General features: G+C 37.5%; 1 protein-coding gene across 15 annotated transcripts in view; it reads right to left on the reverse strand.

The window, feature by feature from the left end:
• The window catches only part of xpnpep2 (X-prolyl aminopeptidase (aminopeptidase P) 2, membrane-bound), an 87,817-nt gene that overhangs the window by 41,203 nt on the left and 27,212 nt on the right, over positions 1–19,402 (reverse strand). For 3 of the 15 annotated variants that reach the window (XM_058797165.1, XM_058797161.1, XM_058797174.1), the window contains 6 exons: positions 14,406–14,542; positions 12,133–12,320; positions 11,413–11,527; positions 9,537–9,567; positions 8,653–8,733; positions 5,881–6,593 (listed from right to left, as the gene is read on the reverse strand). Coding sequence is in view for 7 of the 15 variants with exons in the window: in XM_058797174.1 (XP_058653157.1) it covers positions 5,881–5,959 (79 nt within the window). In the remaining 8 variants the exon portion in view is untranslated. Of the gene's footprint in view, positions 1–5,880; positions 6,594–8,652; positions 9,517–9,536; positions 9,568–11,412; positions 11,528–12,132; positions 12,321–14,405; positions 14,543–19,402 lie in introns of those variants that run through there. The other 12 variants (XM_058797167.1, XM_058797166.1, XM_058797162.1 and 9 more) reach the window with 11 other exon arrangements.

Below are 19,402 nucleotides of genomic sequence, written 5' to 3' on the forward strand. Positions count from 1 at the left end.
TTTTAATTCATGTATTTAGGATCATTCTATTGCACAAGAGGGCTGAAATTTAAGACCAATTTATATGGGACTTTTTTCAGTAAAAGCTGAAGAAATCAACTCACTGTGCCTGAAAAAGTCCAAAAAATCTAGGTCCATAAACCACGACAATCCAAATAGGTGAAAGTCTGGCAAAAAAGCAGCATGAAGATGTAAAAAACATAACTTTAATTTACTAGGTACTCAAGAAGGTCACGTTGTGACCAAAATGTTTGCCGTTTTTTTATATTGCATTTGCTTTTTGGTTGACTTTTTTTGGGACGGACAGCCAATTCAATCGCACCATGCGCACACAGTGCCAATAGACTTTGTGTTGCAACATTTCCAAACACAGCACTTGGCACTAACATCATAGGAAGAATATTCATGACTGACGAAAAGCAAGAATTGGTGACCTTGCTAAACCTTTCTCAATGTCTGAGCACCTGTTTTCTGTAAATAGCATTGCACATCTGCACTTCACCCTGCACCATTATAATCCATCTACTTCTTCCTCTCTTCCTGGTCAAATCTCTGTCCCCAGGGAATTTGGAGTCCCATCACAATCCCATGGATTACTCCCATCCTGCGCAGTGGCTTTTGGGTGCCAGCGAGCCGCGGCTGTGGACACAGATGGGAGCATAGCCTTGTGATAGCTTCCATATGTCACAGTGCGCTTCTGAGGGCGCTTTTTTATTTTTTCCTTTTCACATTTCTGTTTTTGCCCCATCTCTCTTCTTTCTCTCTGGTTTTCTCATCAAATGTTTTGTTCGATGAAGAATAGGTGAGCATACCCACAGACAAAAACAATCAGAGCAAAAGAATTACCATTTAAAGGAACGGTTCACCCAAAAACTATACTAAAGTTATATGGGTTAAAGATGACATAAGGCAGAATTTTCATTTTTGAGTGAATTATTTCTTTAATCATCCCAGTGGAGAAATATACCTTAGATTCGTTAGTTGAGTTAAGCCCTTTATGAACCAATTACTATAAATTTTCTGGCCTTGTCATGGATGCTGAAAGCCAAGATATGATGATCCGGTTCTTCAGAAGGGCCATGCTGGGCCTCTAAGGTCTTGCAAACGTGAATAATCTGTTTAGCATAACTTATCTGTCATAGACCTTAGGCTGTTAAAGTCACCCCTGGGGAGCAGTGACATGGATCTGTATGGCTCTATGGTAAATAAGAACTACGAGGAAGCAAAATATATCCTTTTGACACCACGAGCTTGGGAGGTTCGCTCATCTGTGCTGACACATATGGTCAGTAATATCCCCCTCTGATAATAATCCTTGAAGTCAACCTCATTAACCAGACATCCGCATTGAACCCTGACTGAAAAGGGGCAGAAAGTTTGCCTGTCAATCAACACCAACTGGCTGAAAAAAAATGCATGTAGAAAAAAAATGATCCAGGATCCCCAGACTTGAGACCAGCTGCACTTTCTCATCACCTAAAAAGTCTGGCTCTAGGTCAGACTGAGACAAAGAAATTTTCTAAAAGTTGCAGGTATATAAATATCTTCGAAAAGTAGGATTGTCAAGTTACATATTAACATGAATAAATATAAAAAAAAAAAAATAAAAAAAAAAGTTTTTGATTGTTTAAAAAAAAAAAAAAAAAAAATCAATCTCCTTTATATACTAAAAAAAATATTATATATAATTAAATTATAATATTTAACGTTTCGTTAAAAACTATTGAATTATCATCAATAAATCATGTACCCTTTAAAAAATATTACCACAAAATAATAATGATTTATAATATTATAAAAATGTAACACACAGGGTTTAGTTAACTAAAACCAATAAAATAATTTTGTTACTAAAAATAAACTAAATGTTAACTGAAATAAAATAAAAAATAAAACTTGCCAAAACAACATTTCTCAGTTTTATTTAGTTTAATTTTATTTAGTTTGGTTAACTTGATGCACTAAAAGAACAAAAACTAAAACTGTATATAAAAAAAAATAAATAAAAAAATAAAAAAATAAATAAAAACTATAGAAACATTTTAAAACAAAAATTAACAACCATACAAAAATACTAAAAATGTATTGAAAAAACTAATATAATGAAAACTGAAAATATAAAAATAAAAACATTACAAATATTAATAAATACTATAATAGTATCTTGATGATACCAAAATTACACTGGTAACACAATCAATAAATAATAATATTTTAATTTATTTTTTTTATTTATTATTAATCATGCCTATAGCCAATTTTTTTATTTTTATAATTTGTTAACTATCAATTAAACATGGACCCTCAACCTTATATTAATGGATACATTTTACTGCAATCAGAGCAGGGTGTCAAGGTGGGTTTATAAAATCTGAACTACTTTTAGCATAGCATTTTAAATATGGAACTGTTGTCACAAGACACTGAAAACAAAAAGACATTATTCATTCAAATGATCTAGCATGCAATTAATTAAATTAAATTTTTTAATCAATTTACTGCCCAATTCAGAATCCATTGCAATACAGCTCAGGCCAAGAGGCACCTGATCCAAATCAAAGAACCCGTCCCCAGAGATGGCACAACAGAGCGATGTTGACTTAAGAGCAACCCCAGTTATGCATGCTCACACTTACAACATTGTTTAGCCAGGAAAGTAATGTAAACTAAACCGCAGTAAAACAAACAGAGTGTGTCATGCTTTGCATGATTTAAAACGCCACTTTTGAAATGTGGTTCATCCGAAAATCTATTCTATAATAGCATTAAAATGTATACATACTGCATCTAAACCTATAAAGCAGATCTAATGCGCTAACACATGCTCAGGCATGAAGACATTACAATCCAGTGCACGGAGGGTTTTTGACAGTGCGCTTTGTGCCCAAGCCCTGAGTCAGCTTCCCACGCAACATCATCTGTAGGGAACATGCCACACTTTCAGGAACACACTAGCAGCCTCCTGGAAGAAAACAACAAAGTGATGGCGGCTGAGGGGAGACCTGAGGCTAACGACCCCGTGCCTGACAAAGTGATTTATGAAGCCCCACGAGGTGACAGAACCAAGAGGAACTTTGGTGAGCTTATTGAGGCTGTGTTAAGGGACTACACTGACTCTCATAATATTCTTCTGATGTTTAGGAGGTATGTGCTAATATCATATACACCGCTGTGCAACTGACAGAAGCAGAGGACTGCACAGCCAAACAAACCTGTGTCCTATCAACAAAGAGAAAAGCAGGGTGATGACAGGAAATTAAGAGCAGACATGAAATTCAACTAGATAGTAAATAATTTTCCCATGACACAACTTCAATATATTTCAATGACTGCATTTTGTAACAAAAAATATACAAACTGTTAAATCTTCATGCTATATTTTTTAGATTTTTAAAAACCATAATACTTCATGCAAAAAAAAAAAAAAAAAAAAATCAGTTATCATTTACTCAACCTCATGTCAAAACCTGTATGACTTATGTGGAACATAAATGCGTATGTTTTGAGAAAGTAAATGGTCTTGTGTAGGCACTTTATAGGTGATGATTTGGACTTGTCCACATTTATTGTCCATATGACAACGCAAAAATGCAAACATTACACTCACGTAACCATGGCAGGCCAGGTGTCTGTGATATTTTTCTGCAAAGCTTTTACATCAAAAACCAAAGAGGAATATCATGGCCAGATTCTTATTCTTTTTTTTTTTTTTTTTGATGTCAAACACAATAAAACCATATAGAGGCTATTTACACTAAGTGAAAATAGCAGTATTCTTTAGTGATATGCTATTTACACAGTGCAAATAGCTTTAGATTCTATTTATTCTATGTTAAAATAGCAGATCCTGCTAATTATTTATTGCAAAAAAAGTTCACCAAAAGGCAGATTCGAACCCAGGTCGATTGTGTCAAAAGAAAGATAGCACACGCTTTACCATCTGCACCATTGAATCTGACAATTGGCGTCCGTCTTTTGCAAATTTGACTATCCCAATCATACGTTTGTGGGTGGAGTTAGTGTAAATAGCCTCTTCCAACAACATGGCTATTTGCACTTAAATAGACACTCCGATTTTATTTTTTGAATATTCCCAACAATTAAACAGTTGCCCACAGAAAAAAACAGGTTCTGCACCCCCACTTCCAGCACCCCTGTGCATGGCTAACATTTATAACATGGCTAACATCCAGTGTCAAAATCTTTGTTTCCATTCCAAAATCTCTGTTTCACCTGTCCACATGCATAACAGAAAAGTCTTCACCTTAGAAGGGTTTCCAAAACACTGTTTGCTTATGGATGAGAGAACCTATCAGTCATTTTTGTGTGAACGGGCCTTAGAGACAGTCTCTCAAATTTTAGCATGCTGTGCTATTAGCAGTGTAGCTGTCAGCAGAGTAAACTCTCTCTGAGAGGTTCTCGAAATGTTCTCATCCCTTTTATAGCAACACTTCTACTACCTTTAAAGCAGAATTTGTGAAACAAATTTACCACTTCCAACACTGAATTTCAAAACAATTACTGTCAGACTGCCAGCTGTGAGCCATGTCGTCATTACTCTCAAGTCTGTTTTTTGTGCAGTAAAGGAAAGTAAAAGATATTTGCTAAATGTTGGTCCATGCACACATGCAGACAGCGTGTGCTATTTTTTCAGTGTCTAGCACATATTTAAAGAAATAGTTCACCCAAAAATGAAAATTTGCTGAAAATGTATTCACCCTCAGGCCATCTAAGTTGTAGATGAGTTTGTTTCTTCATTGGAACAGATTTGCAGAAATTTAGCATTACATCACTTGCTCCTTCTGAATGGATGCAGTGAATGGGTGGCGTCAGAATGAGAGTTCAGACAGCTTATAAAAAACATAATAATTGTGCATAAGTAATTCACATGACTCCAGGCCATCAGTTGACATCTTGTGACAAGAAAAGCTGCCCATTATTAAGGTGTTTTAACTTTAAACCTTCGTTTCTGGCCAAAAATACAAGCTCATAATCCATACTTCCTCCAGTCCTCACACATGAAAATCCACTGACATCTTTGTTTTGAACGGTGGCCGAGAGCGCTCACAAACTTATCTATATCTTGAAAGGCCTGAGGGTGAGTAAATTTTCAGCAAATTGTAATTTTGTGAGTGAACTATTCTTTTAAGGTGGTGTCAAGCTAAAAACACATCTTAAACATGTTTCTCTTGAATTTTGTTGCGCTCTGTACATCTTTTTATGGACTTGTGTACTTTGCAACATTGACACTTTTATTGAACTGAACCTAATTAACACTAAACTTGCCTCCTGTAGAGCTGCTTTACAGCTGAAACTGAATTTGTTTCATAACTGATGAATTTTAGCACCATTAACACTGTTTTTTACTGTGAAGATGCTTTGAAAGGATCTGTATTGTATAAAGTGCTATATAAATAAATGTGACTTGACTTTGTGAATGCATCAAATATGAAAATGTTGATTTGGACAACCCTCGTCTAAATGAATTAAGGTCTAAGTAGGGGGCAGTAGCAAGTATCCACAGACATACAGAGATGGTGCACACAACTACCTTCCCAGGTGGGCGCCCTGTCGTACTGCTGGACGTCTGCCTGCGCGACAGATGGCAGGCAAATGCGGAGGTACCCGCCCCGAGTGCTAACTTTGCTGGCTAGTGCTAGCCTGCGACAGTGCCCGCTATCTGTCTGCCTGTATCTCCAGCAAAATACCCCCATTATCCTCAGAGCCATCATGAGATTAAGAGGGGTATGTCAGAGAAACCGACGGGACAGCTGAGCCTCATTATCCAACATATGCTGTGATGTTTCACCAAAGCTTTGGTTTGTATCTGGTTATCGACACAAAACGCGTTATATGAATGAATGTTGAACCAGGCCTCACCTTTCAAGCCAGAATGAGGGAGTTTCAGATGAATGGCACGCAGCATGTTCACACCAATCAGATTTAGGCAATTGGTCATGTAAGATGGATCAATGGTCAATGGTCGGGATGTCTTTAGATGAACTCCATTTGCCCTGCTCAGTCAGATTAAATGGGGCACATACTCAAACAGATTTAAGCAGAAATCCCCTCTCAAACCTACACAATGATCATCATACAACATCTGAGAGCTACTGCATCAAGTTTAGCCTACTAGAAATGGACAAAAATAGCATACAAATATATTTATTTTGCTAAAAGGAAGCAAATTCTTGATTAGTTCTGAGATTCTTCAACACTGGTTAATCGTTTAAAAGTCAGTGTTCTTCCGTTCAAAGAGGCTCATCAGAGAGCGATGAAGGCATTTTAATATAAGCTTGTGAGTGTGTTTCATACCCCCTGCTACCATGTCTAATCGGGTTGAGAGGAAACGATTTGATCTTTTGCAGGCATGGGGCATCTCAGAATCTAACAGACTGAGTCACAAAGACCAGTGCTCACCAGCCAACCTTGGTTTTTCATGTAGACATATGAGGAGCTCCCCGTTGAGCTTTGGAGCTTGTGGAGCAGCGTTTTGGGCTTCTCGCTCTCTTGATCTTCTGAAACAGCCATCACATCTGTCTCCTCTGTGATGTCTGCCAGGGTAAAAGGACAAAACGTCACATATCTTCAGGCTGTTTTGTCATAAAGGAAGAAGGAAGAAAAGATGAAGGTCAAGAAAAGAATGACATGAATCAAAGAAAACATTTCACTTACTTATATAGTAACATTTTTTGTTTTGAGTGGAAAAAACCTTTATTTTTAAACTGAATAAAAATGTATTAAGTTGTAATAATTGTATGTATAATGTATATGTATAACTAAATTCTATGAACTAAAATAAATTATGTATATATTATGTATTATACTATATACACATAGTTTGATACAATTTAATTCCTTAAAATGGTGTATTATTGTCACAAATAAATATATAGTTTGATTTTTATATATAGTTTGTTTCATTTTAATTTACAGGTGCATCTCAATAAATAGAATGTCGTGGAAAAGTTCATTTATTTCAGTAATTCAACTCAAATTGTGAAACTCGTGTATTAAATAAATTCAATGCAGACAGACTGAAGTAGTTTAAGTCTTTGGTTCTTTTAATTGTGATGATTTTGGCTCACATTTAACAAAAACCCACCAATTCACCATCTCAACAAATTAGAATATGGTGACATGCCAATCAGCTAATCAACTCAAAACACCTGCAAAGGTTTCCTGAGCCTTCAAAATGGTCTCTCAGTTTGGTTCACTAGGCTACACAATCATGGCTACACAATTTCCACAGTCTGTGATGATTTGGGGTGAAGTGTCAACTGCTGGTGTTGGTCCATTGTGTTTTTTGCACCCGTTTACCAAGAAATTTTGGAGCACTTCATGCTTCCTTCTGCTGACCAGCTTTTTGAAAATGCTGATTTCATTTTCCAGCAGGATTTGGCACCTGCCCACACTGCCAAAAGCACCAAAAGTTGGTTAAATGACCATGGTGTTGGTGTGCTTGACTGGCCAGCAAACTCACCAGATCTGAACCCCATAGAGAATCTATGGGGTATTGTCAAGAGGAAAATGAGAAACAAGAGACCAAAAAATGCAGATGAGCTGAAGCTGTCAAAGAAACCACTGTCAAAGAAACCTGGGCTTCCATACCACCTCAGCAGTGCCACAAACTGATCACCTCCATGCCACACCAAATTGAGGCAGTAATTAAAGCAAAAGGAGCCCCTACCAAGTATTGAGTACATGTACAGTAAATGAACATACTTTCCAGAAGGCCAACAATTCACTATAAATGTTTTTTTTTATTGGTCTTATGAAGTATTCTAATTTGTTGAGATAGTGAATTGGTGGGTTTTTGTTAAATGTGAGCCAAAATCATCACAATTAAAAGAACCAAAGACTTAAACTACTTCAGTCTGTGTGCACTGAATTTATTTAATACACGAGTTTCACAATTTGAGTTGAATTACTGAAATGAATTTTTCCACGACATTCTAATTTATTGAGATGCACCTGTATATACTTCGCACATACTAATAATTGCATACATACATTCTTTCCCATTTAAAATTCTTTAAAATATAAACATAAATTTAAGTTGTATAACTGTCAGATATCATATATATAAATGTCAAATAACCTATTTAAAATTACTGTCAAATAGCCTATATAAAATTTATAATTTATATACATTGTGTTCTATAACTGTCACTTTGGATAACAGAAGTCATTTTGGATAAAAGCATATGCTCATGAGAATGAATATGTAAATGCTTAACAGCTGACACATTTTAAGCAATAACAAGTTGACATTTCTACATAACATGAAATATTTAATTACATTATATATTACCTGAGTGACATTAAAGAAATACCTCACCGCATGGCAATGTGACTCAATAAGGAAAAACATTTCAAAGGTGACATGAGCTTGACCTCGGTTGACTTTGATTTTCGAATCTGTCTTATACATTATGCTTGTGATCTTTGACACGTTCCATAGGTTTAATCAGCGTTTTGGCACTGGGCTGTAATACTGCACACATCTCTGCACCTGGTCACAAACGCCTGTGATTGAATGCCATGTGTTTTACACGTTCTTTAGATTCTGTTTGAAGTGATCACCCACATCACTGAGGCCTGGCCTCTTGCAGTTGGGGTGCTGATGGCTTTTGGCTCAAGTTCTAGTACCTGTGTGTGTTTACTCTCTCTGCTGGCCACAGACACCAGGAAGCACATTCACTGCTTGGCAGACATCCAGCTCTCCTGATCCTGCGACAGAGAGAGAGAGAGAGAGAGAGTCTGCTACATCTGCACCAGATGTATGGCTGCGCCGGGCCAATCGTTAGGGTCAGATTGACGAGTGCTTTGAAGAAGGTGAAAATCCTGATTACCTTTTGTTGGAAAAATCTCAGATTTTAGAGCAGGTAAGTAACTGCTGACACTACAACACCTTACCCAAAATCCTCCAATCCAGACAGAGGAGTGCTGTGGGTTCACAGAGCCAGGCATGTGTGGCGGCCTACTACATGTTTCCACAACTAATACATGGAAAAGTGCACTAAAAACAAATGATTGTAGTGCAAGAAGACACTGAAAAAGCAACACCACATTTTCTGGCCTTCAGAAAGGTTAATAGTGCTCTCGTGTCTCAGCATGGCTACAGGGAAAAACTGAAATCTGTGGAGGTGTTAGAAATTTTGCAGACTGTATCCGAAGCAGCACAAACTATGAAACGTTCACTATAAATAGCTAAGTGTGCTGTTTTAGTTGAGATTTAATTAAAATAAGTGGTATTTTCAAACTAATCAGCCATAAATGCCTACATGAAAAGTGAAATACAGGGCATATTGAACATATTTAAAACCATCAATTACACTAATTTAACCAGATTATGGAATTGATTTGGAGTGCAGGTATACGCTTTAGGCTTTATTTAAAGCTAATAAAAGCCGAAACCCTTGCAAGTCTTCTTGCAAGTAGTGATGACTCTAACAGCTGTACCTCACACAGCATCAGCGTACTTAAAGGAACAATTCACCTAAAAATTTTTAATTTTGTCATCATTTACTTACCCTCATGTCATTCCAAATGACTTAATTTCTTCTGTGGAAGACAAAAGAAAAATAATGTTAGGAAACATGCATACACTCAAATTCAAACCTTTGTAGAGCTCTTATTGTTGCATTTATTTAATTAAAAATAGAGTAAAAATTTAAATATAATAACAATTTAAAGAAATATAAAAACAACAACAACAACAAAAAATCTTACTTACCCCAGACTTTTGAATTGCATGTTAAAATGTTAAAGGATCACCATAACAAAATGTTTTGAGCTGTCATGGTCATGTTCTAGACGGGTACATGGGAACCACTAAATGGAAACAACTTTTGCTTATCTAAGTTAACACATTTATCATTTTCTACATGTCTATAAAGCTACAAACAAGCCCGTTCAGGGTAGACTGCTGCATGTACAGTTTTACTGTGAAGGACTAATAACCCACTGCCACAATGAACTCTCCCCTAATCATCTTTAAAAACCACACAATTACACTGAAGATGAAGTGTGCTGCCCTAAATTAGAAAATATGTAGGACGTTTTTGTCTGTATTTTCACAGACCTGTCTCTACATAGAAGAAAGACTCAGTTGGGGACGTTTAGTCAACAGTCGACAATGTGAGCCATAAATCAGTCATACACAGGATTATGAAGTGAATCCTATGGTGCAGACGGCTGGCCTGCAGCCAACATACAGTATGAACAAAGGTTGCCTCTCCACTTCTAACCAGAAACTTGTCCCCTGTAGTGTCCTGTCCAAAATTCAAACCATCCTTTTCCAAATTATTCTTCAGTTTTTCTTACTTTCTCTCTCTCTGCCTCCCTCCTCCTTTTTCTAATTTGCTGGCCACAGTTAGAAATCAACCGACTGGGACACGGCAGTAATTGAAGTCTCCACAGTGACTGCCTACAGCACCGCTTTTAGTGATTCACAGGGGAGGTTTCCTGGGGGAAACTCAATAAGCTGCTCAGCGTTAACTATAGTCATCATCAGACTTTTTCCACCACAGGATGTAGAACAACACTTGTTGACAGCATCTCAAAATAGCATCAGGAAGCATGACCTATGACAAACTGATAATACCAATACACAGGATTCAAGAAACGTGAGAGTAATTCATTCAAGTGCAAAGATGCTCACAGAACTTCACTCTGATTAATAAAATTGAGAATGTGGATAACTAGTATTATGCTGGTGATATGATCAGATTGCATGCTTTTACTAGGATACAGGCATGACTGGATTCTAAACATTTTTTTAAAAGTAGTATTTATTGGGAAAGAAAAAAATGAATCAGAAACAACCAGCACAGCCAGCGTTGTACTGTCTCCCAATGAATGACTCTTATGAACTGGTTCTTTTTAGTGAGTCAAACATACAGCAAAACCAGTGCTGCTGAATTCCTGAATTAATGCCCATTACAAATGGGTTCTTTTTAATGAATCAGAAACACACTGCATAACCAGTATTGTACCGATTACCAAATAAGTAACTCTTATGAATTGGTTCTTTTTAGTGAATCAAACACATACAACTTACAGCTAAAGCCACTGACTTAAATCAATAGTCACTGATTGGTTGTTTATAAGACAATGTATAGCTAAAGATGCCCATTATGAGTTCTTTCAGTAGTACTATTTTCTAAAAATTAATGAATCTGAAAATGATTTGTTATTGTTATATTTAAAGCTAATTATTAAATTATATTTATGCCACCCTAAAAAAACAGCAATAAAAAGTCTTTAAAAAGATTAAAATATCTGGAACAGGAATTGTTAAGAAGAATCTGAACTAGAACAGTTAAATTCTTTACGATTCTGTATGTGCCACGTTACACACATTAGATCTCTTACACAACTATAAGTCTCTTACAACACTATACGCACCCACATTTCAGTCCAAAGAACAACGTGAACATACAGTAGAGCTCTTCCACCAGTTCTCTTCAGCTTTGCCTTTGTTCGGTTTAAAACCTGTCAAGCAGTCTTCAGTTTTAAATGACTGAAAAAAGATGAAAATTCAAAATTAAAAAAGATCTTTTCCCTTTAAAAGCATTCTGGTTGTACTCTTGAAGGTTTTCAGATCCTGAGAAAGGTTAATGCACACATTTACAGTGGAGCAATACAGATCTTTTCAGACCTTGAATATGTTTGACCTTAAAATGGAAGCATGATACATATTCTATATGACATCCAGACTGCTCTAAATCACATGTAGTTGTGAACATTCCCTGATTTGTGTGCAGCAAGGGTGCACCTGGAACTGCATACTGGGACTGGGACCGGCGCACAGTGAGCGTGTGATAAATGACTCCATGATCGTGCACATTTAACAACCTCCTGAATCAGGTAAAATCAAAACCCCATGAGTGGAAGCAGGTTTGTAATTCAGCAAGCTTCTAGAAACATCAACATGTTGAGCCTGGGTAAGAGAGCGAGGGCTTGATTATGTCTCAATTGGGCCTGTGTGAAAATTGTATTCCATTATTGCAGCTGTCAGAATATTGCACTTCTGAATTTATCATATTCCGGGTTCTGTGCAATATCTTTCACTCGAAACTAGGAACAAAAAGCAGCATTTAGCCTTAAAAACACACCATATCTTACCCGTGTGGTCTGCATGACGCAGTCCTCACTCTATAATCAACGCCTGGAAGGAAGCAGATGACATGATTGCCTGTTGAGGAGCTGATGTTACTAATTAAAACAGGAAAAGTGATGACTCCTCTCATCCTCACTGAGTTATCATGCATGCTGTTGGCTTTGGCCTTGACGTAGCCCCTCGCTTCTTCCTCCTGATAAGTGCAAGAAAGAGGCTTTAGGAGAAAAAAGGAAGGAAGGCCAGAGACGCTATCACCTCGGCTGTTGTGGTTTTAGCTCATGATGCAATTTTGAATATAAAATACAACAAAGACACTTTGGATTGGAACAACAAAAACAACTATGCAGGATGTTTAGAATGTTTTTTAAATGGGTAGTTCACCCAAAATTGATTTACCCTCATGTCGTCCTAAACCTGGATGACTTACTTTCCTAAGTGGATCACAATAGTTATTCTGAAAAACAACATTGGACCCCACTGACATTTTTCAAAATATCTAGAAAGTAGATATTTTTGCCTCTTTAAATGAAAATATGCTCCAGGAATAAATTTTCTTTTCCCAGAGCAGCAAGGATGACTTTACAGGCCAAATGCATATCACTCTTCAGCTGTTTAAGAGTTTTCCCGTGGTCTACATAATCTTTAATGAATCAGAGTGTATTTACACAAAAAGGTCAGAGATATTCCTCTAAGCACTCCAGAGCTGGATCGGGAGGCTTGACATTAATCCTGAGGGTAATGTGGGCCTTCCTGTGGCTAATGAAATCTGAAGCCCGAAAATGGCCGCACCTAATGACACTCCCTGACAGTTTTTGAATTAAACAGCCATGGCTGCTGGGATCAATCTAAATAGCACACAGATGGCCAACACTATTTTTCTCTTCTTTTCTACCCCTAAGCACTTGCATATGGGATCTAATTTACTATCTTAGAACACTGCTCTCAAAAAAGCTGTTCTTGATATAGTGCTTTTTGCCTGTTTGTTGGGTTCTAAATATGTATTGCTTAAAGAAACCGCCACAGGTTCACAAATGATTGCTGATCAATGACCAAAAAATGCAAACTCTGCCATCATGTAATCACCCTGATGTTGTCCCTCCCTGTATGACTTCTGTGGAAAGAAAAAAAAAATTAGCTTTTTGTCCATTTAATGGCAGTTAATTGGTTCCAATGTTGTTCCAATGGCTCTCAAAATTCTTCAAAATATCTTATTTTGGGTCCCACAGAAAAAAAGAAGAAGTTCTATTTGGAATAATATCAGTGTGAGTAAATGAGAGAATATTCATTTTTGGGTGGACTATCCCTGTAAACTAACATATTGCATCACGTTCATTATGAATAGGAATTTACTAATTTCTTTGACTGCACTGGAAATAAATGCTAGTTTTTATATTATTTGCAAAAAATAATAGAGACTCTGCAGTGTGTGCATACCCACACATACAGTACATCATTCCCTTCATGTAGGAAACAAATAAAGGTGCATCATAAAGCATCATGATCTTACTTTGTCAAAATATTTCATAAACAACCTTGACACACAATTTTACACATGCTTCCAGTTGTTTTTTCAAACTGTGCGCTCTGACATTAGAGGCGTTACAACGCAGAACAGATTTGAACCTGACTGTTTGTGATGGTGTTGATGATCCTCTTTTCTTTTAAATATTTTGTCACTCTGCTCATCTGCACGATGGAGAAAAAACATAAAACATAATATAACACCCTTTTTCTAAATACAGAAAGTAAAATGAACCTCTGAGAAGGGAAAAACTGCACAAGATGCTTAAGAGGGGACTCAGACTCGAGCAAGATACACATTAAAATAAAAATTCATTTAGTGTGTGAAATTATATGCAGGTTCATTTACCCTGTTATATGAGGATACTATATGAGGTGCGAATTATGTGCTTGATAAATGGATTTAATTTCTCATCATGCAGTAGTTAGTGTATTCTCTCAAATAATTCAATTTACCAACTGTTAACTCGTGGGACTGGGAGAAGTCTCTTGTCAGAATATTTCATATATTTGTATCATCTCTAATCAACGTCAAATGAAAGTTTCCAAGTCCATTCTTGACTTCTAAAACAAGCCATTCTTATGTACAACTGAATAAAAATCACTTTTGACAGTCCAATGAAGGGTACCCGAAACACTCAAGGAGCCCTTGCTTCTATAACAGCTCTCACTCTTCTGGGAAGGTTTACCCCTAGATGTTGTAAATGGCTTCAAGGATTTACTCGCATTCAGACCCAAGAGCATAAGTGAGGCCAACCAGTAATGTTGGGTGATGAGGCCTGGCTCACAGTCGGTGGTGCTATTCATCCCTAAAGTGTACAGCTGAGGTTCAGGTCTGGGCTTTGTGAGGGCCAGTCAAGTTCTTCCACACCAGACTCCAGTAATGCTGTAATGCTGGAAGAAAAAAGGTACACGGCACTTTACTAAAAATATTAATGGAGTTTTCATGGTTCAATGCTTGATTTTAGGCAACTTGCATTGATTAAAGTTTCTAAAAGTGTACTTTTACTTAAGCTCAAGCTGCTGTTTTGGAAGTGAGAAGATCTCCTGCATCTAACGCCACAGCAACATTTCTCAGATAGACAGCTCCTCTCTTATGCTGCGAGTGTCTTTTACCTCCCACATTAAAAAGCTGTTTTAACCACTCTCTAATCGCTGAGATCTGAGAAGCTTTACATGACATATTTGGCACTCACAGCCAGGCCAAGATGATGATACGCTGTTAGTACCTCCCGTTGGCTCAGACTTTTTTGGCAGCTCTTAATGTGATGATCAGAGTTGGGAATGTGCTCCCATTTTTGAGCCACTCAGCATTTACCACTGCGTGCCCTGTAATGTCATGCTTCGCTCTCTTCTTCTGGGTCAGGTCTGGCTGTCAGTAGGGTTGGTGTCCAGGCACATAGCGCCTCAGGAAAGCCTAAGGACACAATCAATCAGCCAGAACTGACTGGCATAATGATTCATTCAGTGCACATCCCTCACTGAAATTTCTGTCCATGTGCACAAACCTTCTATGGCAGACTGGGACAGTTAGGAAAAGTTGATTGATCCGGACTGAACCAAACATTGAAGTTCATTTGCAGGCTATGAGTGGACAAACTGTGCATTACAATCAAGTGGGCTGATGGCAGAGTGCCTCTTCTGCAATATTCTGAATCAGAGAAGCACATGTCATCTTGGCCCGGGCAGAATGAGGCATGGCCCTTATGTCTGTAATCCGACACAGAGCGATTATTGGACACTATGAGCACCAACTGAAAATATTCACACACACATTATATAAGAAATTTTGAGATATTTAGCAGAGTCACACCCGTGCAAACGAGTGTCCATGTGTATTTGATTAATCTGAGGGATCTTAGGCGTTCCATTACATCAGTACTAATAATCTAAAGTGGGTGTGGAGATCTGAATTCATAGTTTGGGACACAAAATATGCATCTCGGACTTCATACACATCATGAGGGAATGTTATGCTGTAGGAAATGTCCATCATCTTCTATGATCTTTTATTAAAATGTCATATTCTCCACATCTGAAATCAGTTATTTTCTGCTATAAATGTGGGCTATTTGCAATAATTACAATATTAACAACAAATACGTACCAATTACGTATCTATATACTGTACACACACACACACACACACACATACACACTTATGCCTGCAATCTCAATCCAATCCATCACATTATGAAGGTTAAATGCATGTGAAAAGCCATTTCATGCTATTTTTTAAATGAGTACAATCATAAAATAGTTCATTTTAGCTGCAGATCCTTCGAGAGTCTGTGGTAAAACAGCTGTGAAAAAGTACTGAAGATAGAAAATCACAGATAACAGATAAGAAAAAGTGTCTGAGCAGCTAAATTACCACATGAGACAGATGAAAGATTTCTCAGTACTATTTTGAAATGCTGGTCAGCAGCTTACATTGTGTGCTGACTAGTGTGAAATTGAAAAATCTGCACAATGTGAAGCAAACCATTTCAGTCTCACCCTTTAAATCACAGGTATCAGTCAAAATACTAAAAAAAAGAGAGATGAATCTTTGGGATTCAGCTAGAACTCAACCTGAGCATGACAAAGAAGAATACATAAAGTTTGGTGGAAATAGCAAACAAACAACACCCCATATACACAAACAAATGCATGTCAATAGACATAAGAAGTGTTTTAAATATATTCCTCTAAATTTGTGTTATGTGGACTATACTGATTCCCCCACTGAAAGTCTAGTTGCTACGTAACAGAGAAGGGTCAGTGGCACTGTGAAGGGTGAATGGATTCCTCCAGAACAGTCCATTTATCAAGTGCTGCCAACATGCCAAACGCACAAAGGACAACACATCCACTGCTAGATCCCGTTCCTTTCACTGTTTCTTTCTAACCCCCCTTTCCTTCTTTTATTTTAACCTTTATCTTTGTCCCTAAATCTTACAAAAAGTTCACAAATACAACTTCGAAATTCCACATGAGATGGTAAATGTTAGCTAAACACATGAATGGGACACCAGGGATATGATAATATGAAAATTCATCCAAATTTTCAAGTTCTATCACATAAAAACCACCACTTAAGGTTCCTTGAACGACCTCGCTAATAAGAACTCTGTACAATAGGAAAAAGATTTCATATGTTCTCCATCGCTATGAGAACAAAACCGCCGCTAATGAGTCCCTGATCACATTGAAAAATGACCCGAACTTGCACTCTCCCCCTTACAGGTGGAAACTGAGGCACGACCCCCAGGAACGATTTATGATATGGATTCGGCGGCCTCTGAGCTGGTCATTAAGTAGTACGGGTCATTAGCCTTTTTTTGCCCATTTTAGCTGATAACAATACACAGCTGCACCTTGAGAACTATTGCTTTTGACTTTATGCGTGACACAAAATAAATTGTATTTACGGCTCTGCGCACTAAGGCAACGCTACACGGCAAAGTGTGAATTGTTATGTTATTCTTCACAGACAGAGCAAAGAGAATTCATAACAGGGAAGGTGTCAGCCCATCAAAGACGAATTTCACAGAGATAAGAAACAAAGACTGGGTTCAAAACACTGACACTCCACCATAGCTTTTATGGAGGCTTCTTATTTCCTATTCACTCAAAGCCAAAAGCGGGAATCCACTGCATTTCCACACCTCACATTCTTCCCTTCAATTCTGAAACAGTGTGTCACCTCCAGAAAATAACAGACTGAGCTTCTGACAATGACTTTGAGGGCAGTGAGTGAAACAGCAATTCATCAGCGCCGCCATGACGAATGTAGGGTAAAAACGTGCAGCTGCTTTTACGACAGATGACCCCGTAACTGCACTTGATACATCCGTTTCTTTATTGACTCCTCTCCTTGTCTTTTGTTCACCTTGGCCTGATTGCATCAGAGCAAATAATGACCTCTTCATGAAAATGACTGCAATTTTCCTGCTAAAGTCCCTGGTGCTGGCACACTGCCGCAGCAATACACAGAGGAGAGAACTGCAGACGTTTAACTGATGCTAATGATGAAATTAAGAACGCAGACCACTAATGAGGACAGAAAAAAAGACTGGAATACGAAAATCTTTAACGTGCTATAACACTCTGTTTTGCATAATTAGCACTTTCCTTTGTCGTTTCACGATTTCTGTGCAACAGTTGTTGTTTTTCATGTCCACTGATTGCAACCTCACATTTTCGGACACGTTCCAGACTAAACATGAAGTGTGCAACACCTGGAATATCGGTTATCGCACATTAATGGGATCTAAGATTAGCCTGGCAGCGGAAACTGTAAACAGGAGAAATTTTGGCGAAAGGATAGCGTGGTCATTTGCAGATCATTCATGAAGATGAAGATCATTAGAGATGATGGAGGAGTGGGCATTGTCCGACTTCAAAGTCCTGTTCAGGAACACTTCAGGCCCGTGTGCCGCTACCCCTCTTCCTGAAAGCAGTCTCTTATCTCTCAACTTGCATCAGTTCCACAGACTCTGATCCAAAGCCAGCCTGACACTCTACTTTCTCGCTCCGAGAACTTACAACCAGCATCCATTCAAACCAAGCCGGCCGTTTCTAAACTGCGTGCAACGGTGTGAACTGATCGCAAGTCCGATAAGCAGAATATCATCGGGGAGGAAAAGGGAACACGCTCTGCTATGGCTTTCTCTATGACCTCTCAATTTGTTTTGGCTTCTTTTCATCTTACTGCTACAATAAATGAACTCTGGATCTGGATGAACAGCATATCTCTTCTTTTAGATCAGTTTTTTTTTTTTTTTTTAACATGACAGAGACAGGAGAGAAAGCAGAGAGGAACAAACACTGCTAAAGGAAGGAAGGATCTGGAAAGCAGTGCATATAGAAAAACAACAGCACCATTAGAAGTCCAAAGAACCATGAGAAAAGTTGGCATGTATCTCCAGTGCACACAAAAGTCCACTAAGCACACGGCTATAAAGGATCCCAGAGACGTATTCATCAGAGCCTTTGAGACACAGACAGCCGGGTGACTTCAAAATCAGCGCTTGCATTATCTGGCACCTGTGAAACTATCCCAGAGATGCACATCTCTGATTAGATGCTGGCTGTACAGTCAAAGCTGTTGTGAGTTTGTTTTTTTAAGGTTTCTGGAGTAAACCTATGACAAAAGAGTATGTGGGCTTCAGACTGTATAAAGACATCTCTGTTTAAAAACAAAGACAGCTCATTGATTATGCACAAGGACCATAGGGTTTTCCTGAAACATGCCTTTAACTGCAGTGTGAACTGTCTGTACAATAAAAAATATGTAGATCTGAACTGTTCTATGAATAAAATATGAATCAATATCGACATATTGATCGTGCAAAGGTCAAAATAACAAAAAAATACTAAAGTACTAGCACTAAATAAAAAAATAAAAAAAATAAATAATGCAACTCTATTTACATGTAAAGGTGAAAAAAATAAAAATTAAATAAAATGCTGATCTGTGCTATTAAAATGCAATAGTAGAGATTAACACAGTGTCCATGCAAAAGTAAAAATAGTAAAATAAAATAATAAGAATAAAATAATATATAAAATAAAATAAATAAATCCACTAGAATGCAACAATTTCCAGTAAATGTGAAAAACAAAACAAAATAAACAAAATATAAAATGCTGATCTGTGCTATTTAAATGCAAAAGTAAAGATCAGCACACTATTCAACTCAGAGTGCATGCAAAGGTGAAAAATAGATTCCTTGCATTTACTATGGAGTGAAAAGCATTTGAAATCAA

Source organism: Onychostoma macrolepis, chromosome 14, assembly GCF_012432095.1.
Source record: "Onychostoma macrolepis isolate SWU-2019 chromosome 14, ASM1243209v1, whole genome shotgun sequence".
In the NCBI taxonomy this organism is placed as follows: domain Eukaryota; kingdom Metazoa; phylum Chordata; class Actinopteri; order Cypriniformes; family Cyprinidae; genus Onychostoma; species Onychostoma macrolepis.